General features: G+C 33.4%; 1 protein-coding gene and 1 pseudogene across 1 annotated transcript; one reads left to right on the top strand and one right to left on the bottom strand.

Moving 5' to 3' along the window:
- The first annotated feature begins 929 nt into the window (after window positions 1–929).
- Window positions 930–15,607, top strand: LOC116139097. The gene is made up of 9 exons (XM_031424771.1): window positions 930–1,005; window positions 1,988–2,085; window positions 2,177–2,326; window positions 2,468–2,560; window positions 5,659–5,727; window positions 10,220–10,320; window positions 12,302–12,497; window positions 14,048–14,161; window positions 15,324–15,607. The coding sequence occupies exons 1-9, from the start codon at window positions 930–932 to the stop codon at window positions 15,447–15,449; spliced, it is 1,023 nt and encodes a 340-aa protein (XP_031280631.1). The 3' UTR covers window positions 15,450–15,607.
- A 4,342-nt stretch (window positions 15,608–19,949) lies between these two features.
- LOC116139096 lies at window positions 19,950–25,354 on the bottom strand (annotated as a pseudogene).
- Window positions 25,355–25,998: the final 644 nt, after the last annotated feature.

Genomic DNA, 25,998 nt, shown 5'->3' with positions numbered 1-25,998 from the left:
GATTTTATTGGTATCTTCTTTTATAGTTGGTCAAGTGAAGAGGGAAATAAAACTTGAATTGATTGATGGTGGTCATATTACTGGATTTATTAAACGCAATGTAGGCTCCGAGCATGATAGTATTGTTTATTAACGTTACAAGTTAAATAAAACATACTAAGAGAATCAAATCCTATAATAAAACTTATAATCCTACGCCATCCTTCCAAGTGAATTTTCTTTATTGATGACATTGGCAGCCGGTAATGTTTTCAATTCTTGTTCAGACAACTGAAACATGTTATTATTTTTGTTATTTCTTAAGGTCTAGGATCATTATTTTTGTGGTGTGATTGGTGTATGACCACCTGCTGTCAGCTGATCATTTTTAAGCCTTTATTTATATCTTCCGTAGGTGATTCAAAAAAATTATGGTAGACACACATGTAATGACATAAGATTATATAGATACCCTAGAAGCTCTTTTAATTAATGTGAATTGATTAATTTCATTGTTTGGTTATTCTTTCTCTTTTTTCATTTTATTATTATTATTATTTTGGAGAATAAATTTTCTTGTGTGAGTGCCACTAAAGTTTTAAGGCAATAAACTGTATCTATAGAAAGTTATTTTGGTTATTGGATTTGTGTGATGATTACCTTAACCAGAAACCAATCTTAAGTAGATTCTCCGAGGCACTCACTCTGCTTAAAATACCATTACATAAATATATTCACTGTATTCTTTTCATGACCCCTTTACTTTTTTATGTGCAGTTTGTCTTCATTCATAACTTAAGATTTTGGAAAATGGATGAATGATTAATTGACATTGCGGTGTAAGGAAATTTTCCGTTTTATGTCATAGCTCAATAAGTTTTTTTCTTCATTTATTTATTTATATTTGATGATTATTTTATTGTAAAAATACTTTTTAGAATACCAACAACATGAGTAGGCGTGGAGGTTTAGTTAAAGGCAAAAGAAAAACTAAGCCCACTGATAAAAAGAGTGATCCTGCGGATAGTATCCTCAAGATATACAAAAAACTCATCATGAAGCACAACTCAATAAGGTGCAATCTACTACAAATAGCATTGAAAAGTCATGTCTTAATCACCATTCTCGTATACAGCCAGAAAAAGCAACTCATTCTATTGGTAAACATCATTTAGTCATTTATTTTTTTAATATTTTCTTGATCACCAAGTCAATTCATTGTTATGTCTATCATGTACACTCATTATTAATATTGTTTGTTAGTTTATTTAATATTCATCTAACTTGAATCTACTTTTTTTATAAAGGAAGACTGGGCATACCGGAATGAGAACAATAAGATTTCATTATGGAGGATATTTTGTCTTTTCACCACACGAACATATGTCAATGGTAGAGTGAGTGGAGAGTACTATGATTTTGATTTGAGTTTGAGTTTCTCACATACTTTGCTTTGTTGGATTACATAAAGAAGAACTGTGACTTTGATATACTTCGCGGAGACAAATTGTTTTACCTGAAGCCAACGAGTATCCTCAGTGATCTTGATGGGCTAGTCCAAATTGTTGATGATGATGACGTGAGAAACATGCTTGCAGTTACAGAAATACTAAGGGAAGCATGTTAACATGTTTACTCTCTTAGAAAAGGATGATATGTGTCTTGCTATCCTGAAGAACATAATCTTGGAAATGTTTCGAGAGAAATCAACCAACATTTTTGGAGGAACACACATCAAATGTTGGAATTAGGCATGGACATCAGGTTTAATTTTAATTTTTTCCGTTTTACTTTCATGCTTTTCATTTTCTAAATGTCATACAGTTCTTAATTTGCTAATTAATAATTATTCTATGATTTTTAGGTCTAAACACGAAAAAAAGGAAAACAAGAGGTCCTACGCGCTGCATAAAATCATTACATTAGAAAAAGGAGAAAAATTGCCCATGAATTTGATGAGGATCATCAGGCTGTTGATAAAACTCAACAGATTTTGTTTGGTTTTTAGGACAAACAGTTCGGAATAAGTCATGTTGTCCTTTACAAATAAAGGAGTGGAAAGAACTTAAAGAACATGAAATTGACCATATGTGGACCATTATCAAGGTAAGATGGATAAGAAAATAATATTTATAATTTTGTATTTTGTTATTATTAGTGTAGAATTTAAAACTTTTTTATCTTATATGCTTTTCAGGAGAAGTTTGTATTTGAAGAAGTAGAAGGAAGGAAAGAAGCCATTTTTGGTCACATGAATGCCTTATATAGGGATTACAGATACAAAATGAAGAAAAATATTTTGATTCGAAACCAACTTACCAATCGTTTGAAAAACAAGCCCAAACTTGTTCATATGGACGATTGGAAGTATTGGTTAATTATTGGAGGAGGCAACCTTTCAAGTAAGCATAGCTATTTAAGTTACATTTTAGCATAATTACTATGTAATTATAAGATATAACATTATTGTTTTTTTATCATTATACAGGAAAGGAGTAACAAGAATAAGACAAATAGATCAAAGCGGTCTATGCCTCCTTACACAGGAACTAAAAGTTATGCTCGACTCAGACGTCAAATGGTATGAATTTCTTTCAAATATTCGATTAAGTTTAATAATTCACATTCATCATTTTTAATCAATATGTTCATAACTTTTATTATGACAGCAAACGAAAAATGGATATGCTCCTCTCGTGTTGAAGTTTGGATAGAATCTCGCAAAAGAAAGAAAGATAAGCAAGTTGAATCCATTACAGAAGACATTATTGTAATAGCTTTGTATTCTCTTTAACTACTTATTGATTTTTTATTCGCACACACATCCAAGCTAATACCATAATTTGTTTTGTAGTCACAGTTTGATCAATAAAAAGCAACAAGTAGAAAGACAAATCTTATTGAATGATGATGAAATATTTGAAGGTCCTTGGTCCAGAGAAGAATGGCTATTGCGTGCTTATGGTCCAGGAAAAAGTATTACCGAATATTTTGGAAGTAGACCAACTAAAGCACAACTTATGAAACAGTACAAACACTAGGAAGGAAGCAAATGAAAGGGTGGAGGAGGCAAAGAGGGAAGCAAGAGAGAATTAGAAATGTGAAAAAGCAATGGAGGAGATGAATAGACGATGGAAGAGAAGTTCATGACGATGCTTAACACTCAAGGTCCAATCTTCAATAAATAACCAAATCTCTTTTGATGAAATTGTAAGTTATTTTGAAAATTGCATATATACTATGAAAACCATTTTGCTTTTTACATTCATAAAGTGATATGCAATGTTACATTAATCTATATGATTATCTAAGATTCTAAGTTCTTTTTCAAATTGATATTGCAGGTTGGTGGAAATTCTTAAATGGTCAGAAAAGATTGCTATGACATTGAAGATTCATATTTTGTAAAAGAAAATTAGTTGATAACATTTAAATGACTAGGATGAAAGATTTTATGAGTAAACAATTTGGTTGGAAATGACTTTGCTAATGTATAACTTTTTATGTTAGAAATTTTCGTATGACGTCATATTATCTATTTAATATAAAAGAATTCCTATAATTTGTAATTATTTTAAATTGTTAATTATAGTAATATTTGTACAATTTAATTTTAATTGAAGCAATAATTATAAATTTTTTATATAAATTATTGTTCCATAGCAAATAATTATAATATTTAGCTACAAATTAAAAGTATTTATAGCAAGTTATTTCAATATTTAGCTATGAACAAACTATGTCCATAGCAACTGAATTTCACATATAGATATGACTTCAATATGTCCATAGCAAATAATTATAATATTAGCTACAAATCGAAAATATCATAGCAAGTATTTCATATTTAGCTATTAAAACACTATGTCTATAGTAATATTTTTCATATATAGATATGACTTTCATATGTTTGTAGCAAAAAAATTAAAATTTAGCTATAATTCACTATATATGTGGCAAATGATATTTTTATTTAGTTACGATTTTAGCTGTCACGTAGCCAAAAAGTTAATATATTTGCTATGGATATATTTTTTGTAGCAGAAATTTTCAAGATTTAGGTATAAATTTTATTTTTGTAGCTAAAATGCTAACTAGCTACACAGACTATTTTCCGTGGCTATAAAGGCAAAGTTTTTGCTACAAGCTTATTTGTTATGGCAAAAACATTTAAGTTTTTAGTTACTATTAATCTCATTTATAGCAAAAAAATATAAATTGTTAGCTACGTAAGCAAAAAGTTACATGGCTAAATCTTAGCTACGCCACTTCTAGCTACGATAAGCTACAAAGATTGCATTTGTAGCTAAACCATTTAGCTACGTAAATTCATACTTTAGCTACAATGATGCCATGGCTAGAAAGCGTAATGTTGTAGTGTAATGTGAAATTGAATTAATTTCATTGTTTGGTTATTCTTTCTCTTTTTTTCATTTTATTATTATTTTATTTTGGAGAATAAATTTTCTTGTGTTGAGTGCCACTAAAGTTTTTAAGGCAATAAACTGTATCTATAGAAAGTTTTTTGGTTATTGGATTTGTGTGATGATTATCTTGACTATGAGGATTTATTGTTGTGTTTACTCAATTTAATGGTAAATGATTTTGTTCTCTTAGTCTTTTCATCCCAAATACCTTTTTTCAACCATTGTTTTTAATGACGGGGATCTCTTTTTATTATGGTTTTGTTGCCTAAAATTCTACACATCCCCATTTCTCTCTGTGGCGAAACTGAAGGCTTTGTTCAGTCAAGTTTTAGAAACAACTTTTTTCTATTAATAAAAATTGGAATCTGAATTTTGTTTATTCAATATCTGAGAATGTATCTTTTATATAATTGAGAAATAAGTTATGAGTACAAAACACATTAAAAGCGTGGTCCTAGTATTTTAGAGAAGTATATGAAATGATTTATGTGTTTCCCAAACTGTTTTCAATAGCATAGAAAATCTTAAGTGGTTTCTGAATTTAAGAATGGTACTTGGAGAAGGAATTTTTGTACCTTTGAGATTGTTTCAACCAATAACCAATGTGTTTCTTTGTATCTGTTTTTTGATTTGTTGAACAGAAAGCTTGTAAAACTTCTGAACAGATGCTATATTGTAACAATATTTTGGTTCATATTAAATAGCATTTGACAGATTAGTCTTTCTGAAATTTTATTTGCTCAGTTTTTTTTTTCTCTCCAATTTATTGCTTTCTTTACTGACTTTCTTATAGTCATACCATCCCCTTTGCTCTATCTGTATGATAGAAGTTAGTGATATTTTTTCTCCTATTTGAATTGCCGTCAAATATTTTCATCTGTATTATTTGTTCATTTACTTTTAACACTTACTACATTCCACCTTTTTTAAGTATCATGACAATTTTTGCATATGTTCAGGGGAATTTTCCATTTCAGTATTCTTTTTAGCTTGTGATTCAATCGATTTTTTTGTTCACTTGTGTATGTCATCTGTCAATTGTTATTTGGTTCCATATATCTGTTATTTTGTCATCTTCTCTCTTAGTTTATTCTTTTAAATTGCAACTATGTGTGTTCCACTAAAATTGTTTCCGTGATCATGAAGTTTGTTTTGGATTCACTTTATATGCTTATGAAAATCTCTAACAAGCCGATATTTGTATGTGGTTTAGGTTTGGCAGTTTATGATGACGACTTTTTTATGTATACAGGTTTTGAAGAAAGCAGAAAATGGTGAGGGCAAAAATACAACCATTCCTCTTGAAGGGACATCGTCATCTGTATTCAATTTCAAGACTGCGACATAAAAACAATACGAGGACGTATCAAAGAGAGATATTTATCTTAGAAGAAGTTTGGATTTAGGACTTCTAACAGTTAGGTTTAAGTGATGAAATAATGGTTGGATTAATAATTTGAATAGGAGCGTTTGGTCATTATGAGATATGATGGATATAAGCATTTGATATATGATTTTTGGTAGTTTGGAAGTTGTAGAGATAGATAGTGATGAGTTTCCGGCGTATACAATGTTTTTTGATTAAAAATAGAACTTTGTAGTGACATCACAAGATTTAGCAACCTGGTAGGATTTGATTTGGAAGGTTTGGAAAACGTATCTAGAACCTGGATTCCAAACAGCTTGGATTGATGTTTCTGGGATAGGACTTACCATCCATATGGTGTAATCTACAAAGTTAAAAATCCTGCTATGAGAGCATTTCACAGATACCTGACTTTCACATTTAATGGTAGGAAAGAGACAATGAAAATGTGACGTTAAGGATTTATGTTTCATGGAGTAGCATAGCAGGGAGGAAGTTAATTTAGCGAAGTTATTGATTAAGAAGTTGGGAGAGATTCAAGTAGAAAAGGAGAAATATATTGGGGGATGCTTGTTACGTTAATATGTGATAAGTTGAATATTGAGCCACCCCTGATGATGCAACAAAAGATTACTTTTCTACAAATAATGTGTTGGGGATGTGACATTGAATAAAATGGGTTTGATTAAAGAATATGGCAGGACAATGGTTTGTGATTAGGGATGAAATGGAGGGAGATGCAACGATTCAGGAAGGTGTCAGTATTCCGAAGGGTTAATAAAGGACAATGTCATGTGCGCAGAAGAAGAAGAATGAGTATTGAACCTAGTCATCTAAGAATGTAGAAGATATGCCTTCTCATACTTTATAGAAATAGAAAGCAGATTTGAGCGGATGGAAAAGTTTCAAGAGGAGCGTTTTTCACGTATTGAGAGGCAAATGCAAGAACAACATGATCATTGCAAAATGATTTCAACACGTTTGCATCAAAAATTGAGAAACAGTTGACATCATTGAGAACGCATGACAAAGATTTTCAGCATGATGAAGAATTCTCAATAGCCTCCTCCTCCTTCAGTCAACCTCCACCCCCTGCACCATGATCAGGAATTTTTGCCTTTTGTTATAAATAGATTGATTTGAGCGGATGTTGTTAATAAAGTTGTATTTTGTTTATAAATCAATTTGTCTTTTGTTTATAATAGATTTGTCTTTTGTTTATACGTATTTCAACAACTCTTTTCAATGTATATGTATATGTAATACTAGACATACTGAAGACTAAAAATTCAAATCTCAAATGAATGCTACCCAAATTCCATGTACAACCGGAGTCTGCAATGTGATGATAATATTACTAAAAACATTCATAAAAGTTAAATTAACGTCATTATCATGAATTCACTACCATACACAACCAATGACGAAAATACTAAAATAAAACAACTAAATAAGCAAACAACTCAACTGCATTCGGTAGAATTAACCAAAGCATGAAAATTTCTACCAAATACAATTCTATATGCTTCAACTTGGCAACATATCAAACATCTCCCAACGAGACATGTTCATCTTTACATACTCCTGTCCAATATGAATTACTTGTCCTGCAAGATTGGAACTGGACCATGGACATCTGTCATTGTTTACAACCATAATTTAGCACACATTATAGAAAACTTAAGGCAATTACAATTATACAAATACATAACACATACCTGGGTAGTACAACATCATTCGACAACACTTGAGTTTCCGCATTGACCAGGAAGTACATGAAAGAAATTGTTCCTGTTGTGCTGTACCGATGATCATTTTCCTAAAAAGTATCATAACACATTAATAATCAGTTGATATTTTCTAAACTTCAAATAATAAATAATGTTTCAAAACAAAATACTCAATAATGAATAAGTCATACCAATTCTTTGTTTTTGTAATTTTTTCTTTTTAACCCTATATACAATTTCTTCAATCTTCGATTGCTTTCTTCACATGGAGGACGACCTTTGCTACGAGCTGCCTCTGGACTAATAATAGACTAGTCCCCTCTTTGGACGACTATCCCCATCTGACTAGTCAAACCGGTTGTGGAAGAGATGTTCACTTTTGTACCAAGCCCTCCCTCACTTTCCTTTTGCTCAAACTTTTTCCTCATCTCAATCATACTCCGTCATCATATTATAATCTCCCTCACTGTTTGATGTCATATCTGCTACTGTCAGCATTAAATTAAACACTTATCAAAATGTTGTCCTTCAATGTTGGTGCTCGACCTATTATAACTTACCTTAATTTTTGTATGACATCTGTTCACTTTTTCCTCCAAAGCCGTAAAATATACTTTTCCGGAACGTGTGAAACCCTTTTATGAATTAACACCATAATGACATATCTGCATAAAATCCCCCTGAACTCAACAAATGACTAGTACAACGAATATCACACGAACTTTCTTCAAAGTATACCGCATACGGAACACGCCACTACTATCTCCAAATCAAACATCTTCCAAAACTTGATACTCCTCGTATGAATCACATTTTTTCAGAAAAGATAACTCACAATAAATCTTCCCCGCAATCTCTTCTTGAACTCTTTAAACTTTGCAGTTGTGTATGCACTTTGAAATTGTTTCTCAATGGGTAATTAGTTATGCATGGTATCCAAGATTTGAAAGATCTAAAATCAGCCTCCCTTTCTTTTTCCACTTTAGCTCGCAATGCATTATCATATTGTTCCACAAATTGTTTCAAAGTTTTTTGGAATTTACATACCCATCAAAAAATGCATGCATACTGTCACTACGTTGGGTAGTAACATACCTGTCTAGAAAGTATCTTTAAGAAATGCAGGCACCCATCGTACTATTTCTTGTACATCCACATAACCATGCATTCTCGTGAAGGTTGTGCACATCAACAAATTGGTTCCACCGCTCTTCGAACTCTTCACGCGTAAAGGAATCATACACAACATTTTGCAACTTAAACTTATAGTTTCATATTCCTTATACCCTCTTAACTTTTCAGGCAGTTTCTTCATTATATGCCACAACACTACCTATGTCTTGTACCAGGGAAAACATCTCAATTGCATTTTGCATGGTCTTATCTTGATCAGTGATTATTCCATTAGGAGCAACATCCATGCATTCAAGCCAGGAACGAAATAGCCATACAAATGTCTCAGTGTCCTCATGAAAATCAACCCACAACCTAACAACGTCTAATGTCCATGATGATCAACCCCTACAAAGTAGCAAATGACATGTCATACTTGTTCGTCAGATACGTTGTGTCGAAGGTGATAACATCACCGAATTCTTTATATGCAATCCTACATCTAGCATCAACCCATAGCACATTTTGTAATCGATTCTCTTCATCTACATCAATCATGTACAAGAAATTTGAATTCTCCTTTTGCATTTTCCTAATACTCAAGTACTGCCGAAGCATCTCCAACTCCAAGTCGTAGCTTTCTCACTTTTTCAATGTAGTTCCTACAATCTTTTTGTAGAAACGTCAAATTCCTACATCTCCTGCCTCAACTGAACATGACTGAAAATTTTTACACGGTAAATCCTAACCACATCATTAACTTCAAGTCGTCTTTATATATGTTGTATCGTTTCGGTTAACCTTGAAATATCTGTCGGACTTGTAAGATCAGGGCTATGTTTAAGACAACTGATTTTTTCCCATTTGCATTCACCATTCAAAGGTGCACTAATCCGACTCTTACAATCTGTTTGGCAACAGTTGTTTTTTCAAGGTATTTCTGGATTTACATCTCTCCTTCCCAGAACAAGAAGATGCCACTGTCACATATCTCATCTCTCCATCTTCACCTTTTCTGACGTACGTATCATTGCTTCAAATCCCATTTTGTTATCATACCGTTTGTAATACTTCACCAGACTATCAACTGAATCAAACACCATTCCAATATGACGTTCTACTTCTTCCTCTGCATATCCCATATCTTCTAATTCATCACGTTCATTTTCTGATCATTTAATAGTTTTATATAGATAAAATTAAATGTACTAATACAACATATCAAAATAAACAATACACAATAAATTTAAAATCATGTGACGAAAAAGTTAAGGTTTCGAGCATAATTTACCTAACATCATTGAAATGAGGCAAACTGGACTCTTCCATATTCTGTAATTTAATGCAAAACCAATACTAGTGTTCGCGTTCACGAATCTGATTCATACAATCACCAACAAATTTTCTCTATCAGTTTTTTTCTATTGTAACATTATTCAATCCAAAATAGAATACAAAACTAAATAAATACATAAGTTAATAAAAATCGGTTAACAACCTCAACAAATCTTTCTAATCTGGACAAAGTTTGATCTTTTTATCTCCCTTTTCACCGTGAAAAAATGTTTGATGAAAAGTTTATACTTTCGTTCTTGTCGCGGTAGCTGGAAAATGAGGAAAAAACGGTTGTTCAGGAAGAAATGGCTGAGAAATGCAGATGCAACGCAGACGCCAAGAACAGACGCAACGAAGAATTTGGGCGCTGGTTTGTGGAGAGCGTATTGGAGAAGCTAATGTTATTTCGCAAATAAAAAAAAATTATTTAAAAAACATTTCATTAAAGTGTGGACGGGCTCCATACATAGTGGACGGGCCATTACTTACGGACGCCCGTCCACACTTAGGGACCCGTCCACAGGTTATGGACGCTGTCCAAATTTTTTCTTTTATTTTAAAAACATAAGTAATGGACAGGCGTCCATTCCTATGGACGCCAATTGTGGACGACCCATCCAAATTTTTTCTTTAGTTTTTAAAAACCAAATAATGGACGGGCGTCCATTTCTTACGGACGCCTGTCCAAAAGTAAGGGACGGCCGTCCACAATTCGTGGATGGGCGTCCCAAGTTTTTTTTATTTTTTTTTTTTATTTTCATGTTTTGGTTAAGGACGGTGTCCCTTATTGGCGGGCGGCCATCCAAATTTTTTCTTTTTTTTAAAAAGCGTAAGTAATGGACGAGCGCCTTCCTTCCAAATTTTTTCTTTAGTTTTTAAAAACCAAAATAATGGACGGGCATCCTTTCTTGCGGACGCCCGTACAAAATAAGAGACGGTCTCCACAATTCGTGGACGAGCGTCCCCAAATTTTTTTTTTTTAAATTTTCATATTTTGGTTAAGGACAGGCGTCCCTTATTTGCGGGCACCCGTCCAAAATGAATGGACGGCTGTCCATACAGATGAACGGTCATCCGTAAATTTTTTTAAAAAGAACTGTTATGGACGGACGTCCTTAAAATATGAATGCCCGTCCAATATTTGGACAGCCGTCCATACCTATGAACGGTCGTTCCAAATTTTATAAAAAAAAATTATCCATTTTACTTATGGACGGCGTCCTTTAAATGGGGACGCCCGTCCATAGCTAATGGACTCCCGTCCATATAATAGAATGGGAGTCCATGTAAGTGAACGGCCGTCCATATTTGATAGATGACCGTTCACTAGAAAAATATTTATTGTTTAATGACGCGTCTGAATTGCTGCAACAGTTGGTGTGAGTCAGGTGTGAGTCAAGAGTACACATACCAGTACACATTTTCGGTGTAAAGTGCCGATGTCCGTAGCTTTGTTGAAAAATATATTGTGAAAGAAAAAAATTAAAAAATAAGAGACTGTAATTGTTTTCTTTTATTATTCTTCATAGAAGAGAATGAAAATTCACAATTCTACAATAAAAGAGTTTAAAACAAATTTGATTTACATTTAATTAGAAAATAATCTTAAGTAACATATTTTATATAAAAGTAAGAATATGATAATTAAATTTTATCACTAATATATATTGAGGAAACAATAATATTAACATAAAACTAACTTATAACCTTTTCATACAACTTTTTCATACAATCATAAATGGCAGCTCATGATTTGTTAGTTTATATTTGGCAGACAAGACCTATTGCAAATTGATCAATTACGAGTTGTCACATTAGATTTATGAAATGTTATAAATTAGTGCTGTTCTAATATTAAGGATCAATGTTATGTTTACAATTGAGTCATACAATCGAATAGTACAATCACAAAAAACATAACAAGTAGTTATTTTACATAAATTTTGTACAACTTTTATCTACTTTATGATTCAGTTGTTAGCAAATCATTATTGATATCAAAGTGCCCTTAGAAATAAAAGATTTTTTTTTTTTTAATTCAAGAAAAAAAAGGATTAATTGGAAGAATTTCTAACCATATATTTTTAACGACCTCGACTCAAGGAGAGGATAGGCCCGAAAAAGTCAGTAAACAGCCAAAGCTCGAACCCGTCCAGGCCTCTTTGAGAGAAAGGGTGAAAAAAGCTTTTGGCTTTTTTTTTTCGGTTAATTTAACCAAGAAGTCAGAAGACTCATAAACCTCTACACCCACAGCGCAACCACCACCTTCTCTTCTCTCGAGGTTCCCTCGTCAAGTAGCGAGTAAAATGCCGCCCCTAACACAAAAGGATATGGTTACTGCATGGGGGAAGGTCGACACCGCGCCTTAGAAAGTTTCGGTACTACTTGTCTCTACGCACCGTTTTAGAGATGCTTAATGACCGAGGCTATGACATTCCCTCCTCTCAACTCAGTCGCTCACTGGCTGAGTTCCGTTCGATTTTTGAGACAAACCTCCTAGAACGACTACGTTTTGACTTTCCTCTCCGTTCCAAACCCTCCAAAAAGGTGCCTTTTTATTAGCAAATACTATTTTACCTCTTTATGTTTTTAGATAAACACGAGTTCATTAATAATTTTAGTTTCTCCGCAGGAACAAAATATTTTTTTGCCCTTCCACCGTTCTTATTGTTGTTTGAATTTGTTAAATACTTAATATGAAAAAAAATTGTGTTGGCTGTTTGGCATGTCCAAGTAATATATAATGTTTAAAGCTCCTGACATATTTTCAAAAATATTATGCAGATGCTGGTTTTGTTCTTGGGAACTGACGAAGTCAAAACACAAACTGTTCGACATATTTTGGTCGATTCTAAATAGAGAAAATATACAGGGGCTGATGCTAATCTTGCAAAGCAAATGACCCCTATTGCTAAAATGAAGTCAAAAATTTCCATTTAAAGTTGAGATTTTCCAAGTAGTCACCGTTTTAAACTTCCATTCTAGTTTCTGCATCGGTCTAAAGAGTATGTGTTTGTTGATCAATTTACTCTTGAATTTAGTACTGATGATGATCATGCCTTCCCGAAAGAACTTCATTTTGCATGACAGCCTCAAGTTACTGCACTGGGGCATCTTGTGAATACTGTTTGGTTGCACTATATTATAGTAGTGAAAGATTAAATTTATGATACTCCTCTCTGGGATTTAGAATTGATGAGCAAAACTTGACTAAATTGATATATAATTTATCAATTGTTATTTATACTCCCATAAAATATGTCTTAGTTGGACTTTGAAGTAGAAGACCTCGGAGACCCTTCTTGCATACATCAATGAAACTGCCATCTTTTCTTTTTCTTGGCCATGAAATTTGTCCACCAAATGGATATCATGTTAGTTTTTCATGAAGGTATAGTTTCTAGTGTAGACACTTCACTCAATCTAGGTTCTTTTTTAAGCCAGTGATTTGAGCATCCTCATCTAGGTTCTTGAACTTCTTGTCACGTAGTATTAAGTAAACCCATGTAGCGGAAAGTTATATGTGCAATAGGGCTTTTTTGCTTCATTATTTAGTTCGGTGTTTCGTTGTAAGGTGTGGTGGATGCATATTACTGTTTACTTCTTTTGTTTGGTAATGAAGTTATACATGTACAATATGCTTCAGAAGGTTATATGTTGTCCTTGATGCAGCAGCAACAGCCTTTGGCCCTTAGATATGCATTCAATATATAATTTATTGCCCTTGATTTTATGAAATTGAAAAATGAAATTCTGAATGGGGTGGGTATTACTTAATTTGTTGATAGAAAGTTTTACATGTTTTTTTATATCTCTTCACAGCTAGTTTTGTATGTTTTGTTATATCCATGGACCCATATTTTTTACAAATTCTGACATCAATTGTTCGATCTAAGTTTTTTGATGGTATAGATCATATCTAGCATGCATAATTAATGTACTTCAGAAATGACCAATGGTAGATGTAATCCAACCATCCAAAGCACTCCTGTAATTGATAGATATATAATGCTAAACTCATTTTTTAATCATTTTAATATGTTTAGACTTCACGACTTAGCCTTTTATCTAATAAAGTTTGTGATTTTTTTCTTTAGATCACCGACTTGTTGGTTAACATAACAAAGCATATCTTGCAACCAAAGCATGAGATACTGACTGCTGCAGAGAAACACATATTGTTGAAGAAGTATATGTTGGAAGATGAACAGGTAATCACATTTTAGTTGAATAGTAGTGAATATAATGAAAGAGGAAATGCTTTGATGTTCATGACTTTTGTGGCTTTACTTACACATGTGATCACAAAAAGGGTTCTGGAATAGAATCACTGAAGAAAATGGAAATGATTACTTAAATTGATGCATAACAGTCTTATATTGTCTGGGAGTAAGAATGTTCTGAAATTTCCTACCATCAATCCAAGGTTGTGGACATTAAAAGACCCAATTTTGCGATGATGAACTTTAGTAATTAGAAAGCTGTGTAGAAAAATAATTGACTGTAGACTGTGGACTGTAGTTACTGCATTTGGTGGATATATAGAAGCCCTAATTTATAGTAGGCTATAAGTGATTAAAGAGTTCTGTTTAGATGTTGCTGATGCATTCTTCATGATAGTCCTGTTTTGCTGGCCTTTTGTTCAAAAGTGGAGTTTGTAATGGAATTAATTTTCTTATAGCCTTTGAAATATCTTCCAATGTAAGATGATTTTATATGTATAGACCTAATATTAATAAATGCTCCCTTGATCGTCCGTCCATATTTCTTCATGTATAATCATATTTTGAGGGATATTTAGTCTGAGAACATTGTGAACTAGGCATAAGTGGTGTTTAGATCTCGAATTATGGATACAGAACTAATGAGTATGGGTATGCAAAAGAAGTTGTGGGATCAGATTATTAGGCTTAATCAGGTTTGCTACTTGCACTTTGATAGCCGGTCATGAATATAATTAGCCAGGTTGAATTTTGAGTAGACAAGCTTGAAGATTGGCATTGGGCTCAACCATATTAGTTCAAGCAGTGTCAAAAGCTACGCTTCCGATGTCTCTAATAAGAATTAGCCAGGTTGAGTTTATTTGGATGTTTGGATGTTCAAATAAAAAGTAATTTGTATGTCATAATTTTCCTGCATTTGGAACTTTTCTGTACCTCTTGATTGACTCATCTCCTTCAGGCATTACTTAATTTCAAGCATGTGGTTGCCATTCATTATAAAGCTTTATTGTTCTGAGTTATGAATTTGGATATTTAAAATAATGTTACAATAATAATAGAAATAGGTCTTTCAGACAAAAGGACTTCTATTTTCTTTGTTATCTTTTTAGGATTTGATTAAGAGCAATATTTGTTTTCATATTCTTTCCAGCTCCCTCGAATGCTCGAAAATGATGCTATTGCTCGATACTATGGTCTAGAGAAGGGGCAGTTGGTGAAGCTTACTTACAGTGATGGATTTGCTGATTCTCTTGAAACCTACCGCTGCATTCAGTGAATGCTTCTTGAAGCAGTGGTTGCAGGGTAGATATATTACATTAACGACAAATGAATTTTTTTACTCTTGACATTACTCTTTTTTTGAGCGAGGTTGATTTGATTAGTTAAACCGTTTATATTAACAACTCAAATGAAAAGGGGATAACTTCTATTTTTGAGGGCTGTCAAATTTGCCACATGGGTTGGTCTTACAGTCTTAGTAAGGATGAAATATTATCCCCTTACTCGGCGTTTACCTGAACAATACTGTGCTTGGTGGTTATTGAAAAAGATAAAAACATAAAATAAATTGAAACAACAAATGCTTAAAATGATCAAGAGAGCTCAAGTATGGAAAGGATCCTAATTCCGATCTTTAATATATGTTTAAATGTGGATATTAAAGTGGGTTATCATCATATACCTTCTGTCTTCAATATATTAAACCAATGTATCTGGAAGATTTATAACACTTGTTGAAAATACCAAATCTCAATAAAATTTAACTGATTAAAATATATGGATAGTGTGTCTAATAGAAAAACACATGATAAGGTTTAGTTTCGGATCCAGTTCTACTACTTCAGGAATTGGAACCAGAACTGGAACCGAGGTCGAGATACAAGGGTGGAACCGGTTTGAGAACTAGGACGGAACTGAAATATCATTAAAAAATGGTATTTCAGCTCAGTTCGTTAAGGCAGCATGTTGTGGGAGCAAGGGGATCGGTCGACGACTAGAATACAACCAACACTAGCAAAAATCACAACAAGAAGCAACTGAGATCAGAAAACCGACGGTATGTGGTGGAAACAAAGTACACAAAAAACATGACAGCCGCGCGACAAGAGGTGTAGGTGACAGACGATGATCGACGAGCTGGGGATGCTGATGGTGGGAAGGGTTTTGTAGAGGAGATAATGGGATGCTGATGATGGTGACATGGGTGATTGTCGTCACCGAAATTGACCGGCATCTAGACAAAAAACCAAACAATCACGCAAACCCAGTAGGGACAGTGGCCGACGATTGGTTGGTGTACTCGGGTGGAGAAGCAAGGGATTTTGGTGAGGAAGAGAAGGGGATGCTGATGGTGATATCTGGGTGGTCCAACGATGCCAAAATCAGACCGAATCGGCTTGAGAATGATAATCACGAAGGTGGAGTTGGATCATGGGAGAGGTGCAAACCCAGCCAAAAATGGGGCAAACAAGTTGAGAAAGTGTGTAATCGAGGTGAGGGTGATGTTTCCTGATCGGAAATCGAGTGAAATGGCCGATGGTGGCATTGATAAAGAGCTGGTTTGAGAGAGTTTTGAGAGAAAAACTTTGGTGAAAAAATTCAATTATGATTTGTGAATAGTAAGGGTGTTTTTTTAATTTGCTTAAACATGGTTGGGTATCCATAATCGAAATCGGAATCGACCAGTTCCTATTTCGGTTCCGAATCCCAAAAACTGACCGATTCTGGTTCTGATTCCAAGTGTTTGGTTTGGATATCCAGATCCACACACCCCTATCTTATGCACATAGTTAAAACATTCATCATAACAAAATGACAATGAAAATGCATCCATAGCAGGGGAGCAAGCAAAATGTATAAGGGCTTAGGCATTAAGCCCACTTCGTTGCCCATATAATTTATTGAGAAGTGATTGTAGCCTCCATCAAATTGATCAGTTGCCTCCATTACTATGTACACCTATATCACGTTTAAAAAAATTTCTTTAAACCTCACTTAATACTTAAAATAACCCTGCTTACTTAAAGATTTTGTTTGCACATTTTTTCCTCAATTTCAACTTAATTAGGGTTTTTGCTTACACCACTTTTCCTCAATTTCAAGCTTAATTATGACTTTCCCAATTTTTTAATGAGGTTTTTTTGTTTATGCCCCTTTTTCCCAATTTCAAATTTGAAATTTATTATTATTATTTTTTAATATTCAAATTCATTCCATTATGTAATTAATTTTTCAATAGCTTCAATAATATATTTTCATCAAGCAAAAAAATATTTGAAATAATTTTTTTTTTTCAATGATTTAGAAGATTTAGAGTTAGAGTTTATGATTAATAATTAAAGTAAAATTAAAAGACAAATATATAATATAGTATGAGTGTTTTTAGAAATTATTATATCATTTTAATAATTTTCATTCTGGTTAAAATTGTCAAAAAATAATAATAATAATAAATTAAAAGTTGGGGATGATGATAAATTTGATAGAGGCTAAAAATCATTTCCCTATTTATTTAACTTGTTGCTTTGGCTCACTCCTAAACATTTTAGGGAAGTGAGTTTTAGGCTTTTCGCGCCACTTTTAAAAGTTTGTTGTTTTGATAAGTTTAACCTTAAAGACAATCATAGAAATGGACATTATAAATTATAAATACACCCACACTTTATTTTATAATCTTAAACCTTTATTTCTTGCATAAATCCTAAATCTAAATTATCATAATCATTGGAATTGTATGTTTAATGAAAATATACTTCCATTTTTTAGATTTTGCATAAGTTCAAACTGATATTTTGATTCTAATATTGAAATTGGAGGAAGGTGTAAACAAAAAATCTAATTAAGATTTGAAGGGTATTTTGGGTTTTAAAGAAAAGTTTTTAAATATAAAATGAGTGTATTTAGAAATGGGGGATACTCATCAAATAGGTGGGGGCTAAAACACTTCCCCAAACATTTATTTAATTTGTGGGAGAACGACATTTTCCCACCCAAGGTTTGGTGAAATCGCACTTTCCCACCTTTCGTTAGGTTCTATTATGTTTTCTGTTAATATTTTATTGAAAAGATAAAAATACCCTTAAATATTTGACTTTATAAATTTTTTATTATTTTTTAATTAACCAAAAAGTCAAATATTAAAAATCAAAAAGGAAAAAATAGTTAACCTTACCTAAAAAGTTAGGAGTACTGCTATGGAATTGTTTAAAGTTAAATGACCTTAATATTTATTTATTTATTTATAATATCATCAATATCCCATCACTATTATTTAATAATCTATTAAATTTATAATATTTTTCATTTTTACTAGTTAACGTAGAAAATCAATATTCCTAATTAATTAGATAAACAAAGAAAAAAAGATATGTTTATATTTGAACGAATAAATAATCGAGTAAAAATTTTGACTTAACTAAATTTTAATTTACAATAAACTATTTGAGGGTATTTTCATTTTTTCAATCAAATATTAACAGAAAATATTAATAGAACCTGACGAATGGTGGAAAATTATCATTTTGAAACTTGACGGGTGGAAAAGGATTGTTTTGCCAAAACTCGGGTGGGAAAAGGTCGTTCTCTCTTAATTTGCTGCTTTGGACTCAGCTCATTTTGTGTCATCTAGTCTAACAGTGTACATGGGCTTAGGCAGACTTCATTGCCCAAATTTTTCATTTTGCTGCTTTGGGCTCACTCCTAATTCTATATCATCTAATCTAACAATAAATAGTACACAGCACTTGCGATATTCTTATTAAACAAAAGGAAAATGTTTGGATTTGTTTTGACAATTAAGCTTGGACTACCTTGTAATTAACAATAAAGATTAGCTCATAACTCAATTTTACAAACTTTCTCTCACAACCCCGATTTGGCAGTCCCCAAGTGATTAGTTTGTAATTAGACAGATATGACCCGCAATTGAATAGGCAAGACCTATTACGAATTGTCATTTTAGGATTGTAAGAGAAGATTTGTGAGATTAAGTTGTAAGTGTAGTACTGCCCAGTAATTAAACAACAACACAAGAAAAAATTGTTAGTATTGTACTATAGAGAGAAGTGATGCAATAATTTAGATAATGAAAAGGTTAAATATAGGAAAAATGAGTTGCGGAAACTCTGTTTTTAAAATTTATGATTTTCCATCAAATTAAGAGTTCATCGCTTTATCCCCTCGGGTATGATATAATAATAAAGTTTTAATGAGGTTTCCAAAATAACAAAAAATTCCTTGCCGTTAAGTTATAAGCACTAAAATATGTGTTGAGGGTAATTTGGTAATATACATTAACTCATAATAGTATAAATTTTAAAAGCACACTAATAATCATTAACGGCAGAATAATTTTTGTTATTTCGAAGGAAATTTGTTATACCTCAGGAGATAATGTCATTAACTTTTAAATTAATGATACACAGATTGGGATGGGTAGGATGAATATTGATGATGGCACTCAAGCAGTCCGGTAATTTCTGTTAAAACTCACTAGTGTTTTGTGAATATCATATAGATGTCTACAAGCAATATTTATCTCTTGCTATTCTTTTACTCATTGTCTGCACACGCAATAAATCGGCATAGCAATTTTGAGTCTGTAGAAATCGTTCTCTCTCGGAGTTTTTTTATATTTGTTCTCCATTTCATATTGACTTCTCTATTTGTGTTATATTGCCACAAACCTTATTTCAAACGTTGAAGGTGAATGACCTTATTCGACTCACACTGGGACTGGGCCGATCACCATTGGGAATCCAGGTTCTGCTATAAGAAGAAATTTTCGAATTAGGTCTAGAACTCTTCAGTTCCCATATTAACTTTGTATTTCACTTTCACCTGGCTCCAAGTTGGGGAGACTGTTAAGGAGGTCAGTGTTATAATCTCTTTACAACCAAAATGTTATCATTTTCTTTCTTTCTTATAAAACAAACTTGAAAATGTTAACTATGTGGCTCAAATACTTGATCATTTTTTTGCAGCTTATCAATCCTAATGTGGAGATCAAAATGGTAGAAAAAACCCCAGATGAACCTCGCCTCAGAATGCCCAACATCACAAAATCAGAAGAGTGCTGGAATGGAACCAAAGATCAAGCTGCGCGATGGCCTTCCCACTTATGGAGGATTTCCGGCTGAAACTCACCATCCCCGGAATGAGCTAACTTCATTGTAGTATAAATATACAGTCGGGCTTATATTCCACCAAAAATCTGAGCTTGAGTTCCTGAAAGTTTCGTATCCAAGACTTACACTATGCAGTCAATATGGAAGCAGTAGGCTTTTATTATAATCCATGCCCATAGCATATTCTCTGTACTTCTGCCGATGGGATTTCTTTGATATAGGGAAAGAAGCAAGCTTATCACAATTTCTTGGCCAGAGTTTTTACCTTAGTGTGTTGTGTTCTGATTAGCTTCCTGTTTTGATTATGTGCTTTGTTTCTACGTTGTTGGGTGCTTGTACTGATCACATAACCCATCTTTGTCCAGCAAACAATCAAGAATCCCCCATTTATGTTATTCAATTCCTCTTGTTTAAATACAACATATTGCACTTTTTACGCTTCTGCTTCTGCTCTGCTACTGTACTGCTATAGCTTTCGGTTTCCCTTTGTTTTTCAAATCCATTTGGCTGCTGGTTCACTCCTATCTTCCGTTTCTGCTCTCGTGTCAATTCTTGCAAAGACCGGTTTAGGTTGAGCCATCACTTGACCGCCCTTTAGTCCACCCCACTTAGTATCACATTGCATCACAAATCATTCAATCAAGTTAATCAAAATAGATAAATGCTGCAATTGTGTTTCAACTACTTCTGAGAAAATGAGACAGACCCAGTTGCACAGTTGAACTGGTCGTTTGAGTAGCCAAGCTGTTCGTATGTTCTCCAACTTAGGTTCGGTGTAACTGGAGATAACGCGACTGCTATAATTCTCATTGCTTCTAAATAATTACAGATCCTGCCCAGAATACAAAATATGCTTTATTACTAGTTCTCAACTAAGACTAAGTGAATTGTGAGAAATAGGTTTGCCTGTAGTCTCAAAAAAGGCCAAAATAGATAGAGACTTGAGTATGTCCTGTAAAATATCTTGTCAAAGAAAGTATTATCAATAGAACCTTAGCTGCAGCTTCAGAAGCAGCACCCCCATGCTTAAAAAATGACCATGGTGCTCTTCATCCATGTAAGAATTCCCGGCATTACCAATTTCCAGCACAACCTCACGAGCTGATGATAGTGATAGGTTTTCATAATGACCCTTACATTTTCAACCTACAAAAGTAAAAACGAGAAGTTAGGACCACCTGACTATGCTGACATGGAAAACAATGAAATTAGCTTGTTCGAGCAAAATGGGAAGAAGTACAGCACTAAGCAGAATGCATAAATGGATGAAACACGTCATTAAAATTAAGCAAATTTACCAGCTTTTCCACATTGTCCTTGAATGCAGTTCCCTCAGCAGCAATAGCTGAATCCACCACCAAAGTTGATTTGCAGTTCTTTCTAAGAAGCCCAAGAGTATGGTTAAGAAGATTTCCTGCATCGCATACAATCATATTTATCCATCTGGCTTAGGAATCCAAAGGATAAATAGCAAAGTAACCCTAGTTGTACAAAAAAAACCTATTATATTAGTCAAACATACCTATAGTATTGGCAAGATGTGCATTGACAATATTGTAAAACGGTCCTCTGATAGTCACCATCATTACCAATTCCACCTCCTTTAGGAAGAAATATCTGACTGCATCAGGACCAAAATTATGAACCAATTCATTTGGTTCAAGTGTATTGCCTAGAGACTTCCCCATCTTCATGCCATCCTATAATTTTCAAATAAAAACATTGCTGCATCAAAAAATCAGGTGTATAAGAAAAAATATTGATAAAATTGCTTACTTGCTCACTCTTGTCAGATTAATATGGACAAAAAAAAGGTGCATAAGAAAAAAAGACATATCATTTTTCCCGAATTCAAATCCCCCACAAGATTTAATGAAATCTAGATTCCGATCTAATCACAAAGACCTACCTTGAGTGACGCAACCTTTCAATATTTTGAATCCCATACTTACATAAATGAGTTATTGAATTTCAATATCCTCCTCACTGATATTTCGTCCTAAGATTGGAATTGAAATAAGTAAGTGCTTTATGCAAGGGGAAGCAAAAGAAACAGTGCCTCTTAGAGTGCTCATATTGTCCTAAAAAATAACCATACCACGGCTAACTTTTGGGGTTCAAAATTTCTAACTCATGATTAGTTTTGTGTCTTGAACAACATGAAAGAAATTCAATTTTATCAGCCAGTTTGGAATAACGTTGGAAGTTGCTCCTCACAATTTTTTCTACTTCCCGTAAAGGAATGCCCAATGAGAGCCAATTGGCAAGATAATTAGAAGAATTCCTAAAAAATATTAAAAAGAAAATAAAAAAAACCAGTTCCCACCGTTTCTAGGTTAGAAACCAGTTTCCACTGTTGCATTTTGATAGTTACATACCTTTGTCAAAAATCCATGGCCAAACACCTTCTTAGAAACTGGTAGTCCAGCAGACATTAACATAGCCGGCCAGTAAACTGCATGAAAACGTAATATATCCTACAGAAAGACCAACAAAACATAAGACAAATATCATAATTCTGTACAAGCTGGTACAAGGGGACACCTTGGAAGTGGAAAAACCAATCTTAAAAGCACTAAAAAAGCTATACCTTGCCAATCAAGAGCAGTGATGCAGGCCAACCTGAAGAAACAGCAGTTTGCAAATTAGGTTGATCCTAGTTCCCTGATAGAGCTGATATGTAACTGCTTAACAGAAACAGAATAGCACCAATAACCTTACCACAGAAGTTATGCGCTTTAAACACAATGTTCATGAATAAAGATATGTCTGGTACAGAATAAGGCAGAACTCTAATTTAACTTGATAGGAACCCACCCCAACAACTCAAACAATTGAGCTGAGCCACAGTTCTTTCATGGGTTTGTGTAGAACTCTTCTTAGGAAAATCGGCTTGCCAAGGGAGAGTGACCCCTTGGGCCTCCATGCCCTTTCTCAAGGTAGCAGCCCGGGCCCAAGGTCAGCCTGCATCCTGTGGGCGCAGGATCATGCTCTGATACCAATTGATAAGAACCCACCCACCCAACAACTCAAACAATTGGGCTAGGCCATGGGTCTTTCATGGGATTGGGTAGAACTCTCTTTGGAAAACTGACTTGTCAAAGAGGGTGTCCAAGCCCTTTATAACCCACATGTCCACCATTTTCCCTTCCAATGTGGGATCCTAACATAACCCATTTTCTTTTTCCAATAAACAGCTTTCAAAAGATCAAATAAATGATGCAATACTGTTTCTTTGTTTTTTTTTTTTTTTTTTTTGATAAAGAAAAGATTAATACACCCTAATAATATTTATTAAGAATTAAGTTGAAAAAAATGATATTATTTAAAATAATTGGACGAAAGGACTATACCCTAGCAAAGCATCAAACCAAACATATATAGTTTGCTTATCGTCATTAGGAACCGGAACTCCCCCAATCAACTGATGTTCGAGAGAGAGAAAAATCCCTTAACCCACTTTTGATCCAGCTTTGCACATGGAGAATAGATGGAGCATAAATGATATTCTAGTAAGGAACTGTCATTGAAAGAAGTTTATAGCTAAACACAAAAGAAATTTGTATCATAAAAGATGCCAGACTCAAAATGCATGAAAAATCTTGAATACAATACACACAAAATTTTCCATACAGTCTCACCTCATTCAGACGGAAAGAGGGCTGTACAAAATCTGGATTCCGAGTCAAAGTTTCTTCCAATGGTTTTTGATACTTTGACAAGGCAAAGTAGTAATTATCTTCTTTCCGTGAAACACATGGTTTTAGATGTATAGTACAACAGTTGTTCTCCAGTAGCTCTTTCTCATCCTACAGAAAATACAAGAGCAAATGATATCATATCACTGAGAAACAAAAAAACAACCTACTTCACAGAATTAGAGAAATCACTATACAAGTCATACAACAAGGGCATCTATGTACAATGAAAATGAAAGGAATGCTAAAACAAAAGCCTTTAATATCCATTTCCAATGATAATTGAACCCAAATTCTCATAAAGATATGAAATCACAACTTCATCTATAATAATTGCATAATTATAATTTTCAACCTAAAGGCCCAGATTTAGAAACACAATGTGTACTACCTTATACTCCTCACAGTTAATACAGTAAAGACCCTCATAGTCAACCTTGTAAATGTCACCATTGGCAAGAACCCTAGAGTAAAATTCCTTCACAATTTCTTCATGCTTGGGGTCAGTTGTCCGAATGAACTTGTCGTATGCAATGTCTAACTGCAATCAGCAAGTAAAAAACACCAAGGAATGTAAATAACTACAGGTGTTAGAACACTCAAAACTTCTTATCAAAGAGTGAAGTCTTATGTGGAGAACAAAATTACATCTTTCCAGAGTGTCTTGTACGCTTGAGATATAACGTCGCAGTGTTAGGACTTGAAACACCGGCTGCGGCAGCAGCAGCTATCTTTTCTCCATGCTCATCCGTGCCAGTACTAAATGCAACTTTCTTTCCTAAGAGCCTCTGCTATAAAAAATCAACAATAAAAAATAGCCATTTTGAATAAAAATACAATGAAGAAAACCAGGTCATATTGTTTACAACTTTCATGCCACTAACTTAAACAACAAAAGAAATTAGTGTAGACTAATTTCCACGCTCTAAAAACACCATTGCCTGCAATAGATAATACCAGTTTCAAGTCAAGATTTTGAAGTTTCAACTAAATTCAAGTTATAAAAACACACCAACATTGTTCCTTTTCCCGGAGTTCAGTTTCAATTTGAACAATTAACACCAAGATTAGTCATTTTCTGCACTAATACTCCTCGAGAACTTAAAATGAAGCTTTTATGTTACTCTTTTTTTAGTCGGAGTAACAAAATCAAAAATAAAAATAAAAATGCGTAAAAAAGGTTTAAAATAGAAAACAAACGGTTCCTGAAATCGAGCAATAGCATCAGCAGCGACAGTGGTGTAAGCACTGCCCATGTGAGGAGGGGCATTAACGTAATAAAGAGGGGCTGTGAGGACAAAAGGGTCAGTAGAATCAGTGTTAGTCTTATCATTATTGGTAGAGCAAAAACAGAACATGGTTTTTTTGATAGAGAAAGTAAGTTTTGACGAAATTTAAGACGGTTTTTAAAATGAGTTTTGGCTTTGGAATTTAGAGGGTTCAAGAACAAGAGACTATTTTGCATCGTACAGTTTATTCTGGCTGCCATCTCTTCTTCTTGCTCACTGTTTCACCTTCTTCTCTCTTCAGCTGCTATTTGTTCACTATCTGGTTCAGATCCGCGAAGTGATAAATTGATTTTTTTTTTTTTTTTTGATAATTACTTTTTCCCCACCGAGGCGTTTCACTGGGGACTGAATTAACGAAGAGTAATGCACCGGCAATCTTTACTATACTAACTTCGAATTTTTTTTTTTTTTTAAGAAATTTTAAATTTTTAATGTTAGTACTTGGATTAGTATTTATTAGTTAGTGCATATAGTTTTATTTATTAATGAATCTTATATTAAATAGGAGTAATATTATTACGTATCCAAACTTTGATACAAACTCATACATATAAACTGATGTGACTATTTTACATATTTTATACATCATTTATTCTAATCATATATAATATTTATATTATATGTTTTTAGTTGAAATTATCATAAAAAGAAAAAAAAAATTACATATACATAGTTTTTTAAAAAAAGTTGAAAATATACTCTAGATCCACCCC

Source organism: Pistacia vera, unplaced genomic scaffold, assembly GCF_008641045.1.
Source record: "Pistacia vera cultivar Batoury unplaced genomic scaffold, PisVer_v2 Contig347, whole genome shotgun sequence".
NCBI classification, from domain to species: Eukaryota; Viridiplantae; Streptophyta; class Magnoliopsida; order Sapindales; family Anacardiaceae; genus Pistacia; species Pistacia vera.
The sequence above is the reverse complement of the archived record's forward strand: the minus strand, read 5'-3'. Positions and strand labels throughout refer to the sequence as shown.

What these genes read in the sequence shown, in the direction of transcription:
- LOC116139097 (XM_031424771.1), top strand. Translation starts at nt 930, where the DNA reads ATGAGTAGGCGTGGAGGTTTAGTTAAAGGCAAAAGAAAAACTAAGCCC. An exon ending in AACGAAGAATTTGGGCGCTG is followed by an intron (nt 10,321 to 12,301) that starts GTTTGTGGAGAG and finishes GCATGGGGGAAG; the next exon opens with GTCGACACCGCGCCTTAGAA. An exon ending in ATATGTTGGAAGATGAACAG is followed by an intron (nt 14,162 to 15,323) that starts GTAATCACATTT and finishes TATTCTTTCCAG; the next exon opens with CTCCCTCGAATGCTCGAAAA.